Here is a 4,764-nt window from a genome sequence, read left to right as displayed (position 1 = left end):
ACCCTGTTTACACACAGGTAGTTCTGCACTTTCTAAATGTTAATAATGGATTTCAATAGGTCTAGATGCATGTGTGGGTTTCGACAAGATTTTGATTCCTTACTTTGTTACACGTACGTATGCGAGGTGCCTCACATGGCTTGCCCTCAACTGAGTGAGTGCACAGCATGCCTTTAAATATATTTTTATGAATCAACATCCATATTGTTTTTTCGATCTCTGCGCTATTACGCGTATCGATACTGTTTTTTGAGTCAAATTAATTTTACTCCTCTAAGCTAAACGTCGAGATAACACATGTATTTCAATTTCAGAGGAATTCTACCGGCAACCCAGAAGGAATTGGTCGAGGTTATAAATGCGTTTACTGAGACGATCTTGTCAACGCTTGATGTCGAGTGGACTCTAGGAGTTGCCAGAGTTAGTATGGAGATGCTCGAGTCTTATTGGATGGACTTCCAAAGCAACCATTTGGGCTTGATTTCAACAAACGAGGAAGACGACTACCATTTAGCAACAAGGTACAGCTGCGTGGAACGGAACTATGTCAAGGGGAATGAACAAATCTAGGACGTGAGGTCTCAACTCACAGAAGGAGGAAGCGTTCAATCCATGCACTACAGTAGAGGAACGGAGCGGCAGGCTCAGTCGCTTGCTCGACTTCCGCGCATCAATGTACTCGCATTTTCTGAAAGGAGACAGGAATGGGAATCCTTTCGCGACCTTTTCAAGGCATTAATTCACAATGATAACAGCCTCAACAACGTAGAAAAACTGCACTACCTAAAAACCGGCGACAACTACAGCATTGCATAGGGCATTCTCGAGGATCGTTTCGAACATCTAAGGCTGTTAGTCTAGGGTTATCTTAATGCTTTACGAAGAATTAAACCATTGCGGGAAGATTCGACAAAGACGCTGCAAACACTGTTGCACACGCTTCGTTTTCATCGAGATCAGCTGCAGACGCTCAACTGTCCTGTGAACGAGTGGGATGCTTGGCTGGTATCAATCGCTGCATCGGTCATGGATCCGATCACTCGACGCGCATGGGAGGACAACCTAGAGAGACTGGGCTCAGAGGTACAAGGGGGGCACCGTCCCGGCCAGGTTAGGACAAAGGTTGCCATCATTTGAACAATTGAGTAAATTTTTGAGTAGCCGCTGTCGCTCAACAGGCGCGTGCTCATCGAATAACCTAGTTTTATCTCGATCTAGACCAGCTTCCAGTGGCTTGCGTGGATCACGAACTTATGCCACTCGTTTTTTACCTACCAGCTGCGCGCCGTATAAAGCCGAGCACTACACAGATCGCTGCGAAGAATTCATGAAGCAGGATCCAAGAGAGCGCCGACATAAAGCATGCCCTTCTCATTCAACGAGTTAGCAGTGTCGAGCGTCCCATCACACCTTACTTCATGAGGCTGGTTACAAGAGATACGGATCCGGTCAGGACGCAGAGATTCCGTCCAAAATGCCCAGGGTCACCGTAGCAATTGGAGTGGAGAGCACCCACTCCACAGAGAGAGACCCTCCTAGGTTAGATTGACTAGCGGTTTTTCCCACAGCAATACTATCTGTGGGAAGCCTTGGGCAACCTCCCATAGAAACTCGAGCTTTGCTGGAAGCATGCTACGAACTCACACTAGTGTCAGCAGAGGTCGTCCGAAGATTGAAGGTGACCACCAAAGAAACCAACAACTGCATAATCAACGTGGGAGGCGACGTCGTTCAGCGATCCACCAGGACGGCCCAACTTCATCTTCATCTGCCAGATCGCTCGTCACCGTTGGAGTTCACCGCTGTATGCTTTCGACGGCTGGGCATTACAACTCCAGCCGTCCCTATTGACGATGATAACCTTGTGTTTTGGAAAGATAGGCGACTTGCTGATCTACAATTCGGCATCCTCAGATCGATCGAATTACTTCTGGGAGCTGATCTACTGCCGGAGCTGATGAAACCCGGAAGCATGCAAAGCGGAGACCTTCATGCACAAAATACGGCACTCGGTTGGACCATTTCTGGTCGTGTCAGCAAGAAACATGTCAATAGCAAAGGCAAATGTCTGTCGTCACTCAATGCGGTTGTCGAACCCTTATGGCTTTGACAGCCCAATTACTATATTCAACTATTTTGGGAAATGGAAGACATGCCTCAAGGACTCTATTCAACTATTTTGGGAAATCTAAGACGTGCGCAAATCAGAACTACATGTCCGATTACCTAACACTCGGTCACATGAGAATTATAACCGAAGAGGATCTACGCCGGACTGACTGCATCGTGAAATACATTCCATACCAAGGCATATGGCAGCAAGGCGACGATGGTGACCGTCTGAGAGTGGTCTTCGACGCTTTTCGACCCACATCTTCGGGATGGAGCCTCAACGACATATTACACTGTGGTCCAAAGCAAGAAACAGAGGCTTGGGTGGTCTTATTGCGCTGGAGAACGCGTAGAGTCGGGTTCGCCACGGACGTCGAAATGATATTCCGAGGAATATGGCTCGATGAGAGAGACGTAGACCTACATCGCACATTGTGGAGCCCGAGTGAAGAAGAACCAGTTCGACACATGCAACTGCTAACAATTACCTTTGGAACGATGTGCGCTCCCTATCTCTCCCTCTGAACTATACAGCAGCTGTGCAACGACGATGGGAAGGATTATACGGAAGCTATAGAGGCATTCCTGAAGGACAGATATGTTGACGATATTCTCACAGGAGCTCACGAGGTGGAAGTTGCTCTCCGGTTACAGGATCATCTCATTAAATTGATGAAGGCCGGAGGATTCCGTTTAAGAAAGTGCGTATCAAATCAACCTGAGCTGCTGAAAAAACTGGATGCGAGCGACAGTCTTCGGCCAACATGGATCAGTTTCTCCACCGACAATCCTGTTCGTGAGCTGGTTATCGCGTGGTGTTCGCAGGAAAATACACTAGGACTTGGGCGCCCTTGCACCGTTGCAGATCAGCAAAGCAAGCGCAGAATACTGTCGTCATATTTGATCCATGTGGTTGGCTTGCCCCGGCCACGCTAATGATAAAACTCCTCATTCAAGACTTAGGGAGAGCTGGCTTGGACTGGGATGAGATCTTCCTTCCCAGATGGATCTTCACAGGCCCGCAAACAAACAACACAGCGATTTACGCTTTTTCGGACGCAGGCAGACGAGCCATGGCTTCGGTGGTCTACTCACCAACATCAACAACTGATGATACTGGCATAGTAAATTTGCTAGTGGCAAAAACCAGATTGTTTTGGACTGAATCCGCTGGAAGGAACCAACTGCTAACTCAATCGTGGACAGTTATGTACGTCCACCAAATTCAAGAGCTTTCGCCGCCGACGATCTGGCGATATGTTCCATCTGAGTTGATCCCGCCATTTTTTGGTATTGAAAATATTATTTTTGAAAAACTGCCGATTTTCACTCCGTTGAGCTATTTTCTGAGGTGGTAACGAAATTTAACCTTAGATAACAAAAGAAAATATGTTTTCTATCATTTGTGATATGTTTTTCCCCATTTTTACCTGTATTTAAAGCTGAAACAACTTTTTTCAGAACCATTCGTAAAACAGCGATTTTTCGTAAATACGTTATTTTAGGGGTGGTCCTACAACCCCTTAACGACGAAAAATGAATTTTCTGTATTCATAACTTTATTATTTGGACATTTAAGCTGGAGTTTTTTTAGTCAGATTCTGAAAGAGCACACTTAAAAATACCCGCCAATACATTTTCAGATCTTTTCCAGCATAATTAACAAAGTTTTTCGAGCTTAAAGTTGACGGACAAAAAAGGACAAATTGGGTCAATAAGGGTTAAGATCAGTAGTCTCTATGTTCTCGTCTAAATGCTAAGTTTGTAATCAAATTTGTCATAATTACAATGGCTATAACAACATTAGAAAACTTCTATTTGAATAAAACATAAATTGCTTCAGTATAAAATAATTGTAAGATTATTTGGTATCAAGATAAGTAGTATTAAGGACGATAAAGTATGTAACCACATTTCATATCTCTTTTAATAAAAGAAAATAGATTAAGAAACTGCGATGCATTTATTATTAGTTATTAGTTATTAGATCTGAGGTAACAAATAAAAACAGCGCGTTAAAATGATAGACCAATAGAAATCATGGCCAAGTCATCCAATCTGGCAACCCTGCAAGACTTAGCCCTTTAAAAAAAAGCTGACCTGTGTTTTTGTAAAGGCTCTTTCATACCTTATCTAGCCGGCTTGAGCTGGCAGCCGCGATCAAATTATTATGTTTTTATTAAATAATTACTTGGCTTATTGACAATTTTTAAGAAATAGATATACAGGTAGACTTTCTAGATTAACCCACTTTTTCTATGCCTTATTCCAATTCTGACGGCCGTATACACTAGTCGTCTAATAAGACGACCTCTGGAAAGAGGACCCGCTCAACATAACGACGGGCGAACGCTCAATGAAACGAAGGCGGAGACCGTACCTCTATCCCCTCCACTTTCTTCTCTGCAATGCACACGACCTAATGTTTCACTTAAGGGCATGTGACACAGCTAAATACCTATATTACCGACCACAGTTTTTCAGTTCACTGAATGTTTTTTTGAGCCTGAGAACTTTTTTTGTAAATAAAATATCGAGCTGAAACTTTGCAAAATGTATTAGAGTGCAATAAAGTACGTTTAGGTACTGCATTTTGGTAGGAACTTCACTGAAAATTATTTCATCTTTTTTCTGAACCTCAACATTTTTTGA

The 4,764-nt window shown here is 43.7% G+C and overlaps 1 protein-coding gene across 1 annotated transcript; it reads left to right on the top strand.

Annotated features, from left to right (window-relative positions):
- The first annotated feature begins 2,214 nt into the window (after positions 1-2,214).
- Positions 2,215-3,470, top strand: LOC117170746. The gene is made up of 3 exons (XM_033357778.1): positions 2,215-2,571; positions 2,647-2,924; positions 2,978-3,470. The coding sequence occupies exons 1-3, from the start codon at positions 2,215-2,217 to the stop codon at positions 3,468-3,470; spliced, it is 1,128 nt and encodes a 375-aa protein (XP_033213669.1).
- The last annotated feature ends 1,294 nt before the right edge of the window (positions 3,471-4,764 follow it).

This window comes from Belonocnema kinseyi, chromosome 4 (genome assembly GCF_010883055.1).
Source record: "Belonocnema kinseyi isolate 2016_QV_RU_SX_M_011 chromosome 4, B_treatae_v1, whole genome shotgun sequence".
NCBI classification, from domain to species: Eukaryota; Metazoa; Arthropoda; class Insecta; order Hymenoptera; family Cynipidae; genus Belonocnema; species Belonocnema kinseyi.
Note: the sequence above shows the minus strand (reverse complement) of the source record. Positions and strands in the feature narration are given on the sequence as shown.

Excerpts from the sequence above, each read along its gene's own strand:
- LOC117170746 (XM_033357778.1), top strand. The coding sequence starts at position 2,215 with ATGTCCGATTACCTAACACTCGGTCACATGAGAATTATAACCGAAGAG. Across the intron at positions 2,572-2,646 it reads GCCCGAGTGAAGAAGAACCA|CAGCTGTGCAACGACGATGG; the intron begins GTTCGACACATG and ends TGAACTATACAG. Across the intron at positions 2,925-2,977 it reads GTTCGTGAGCTGGTTATCGC|ATCAGCAAAGCAAGCGCAGA; the intron begins GTGGTGTTCGCA and ends GCACCGTTGCAG.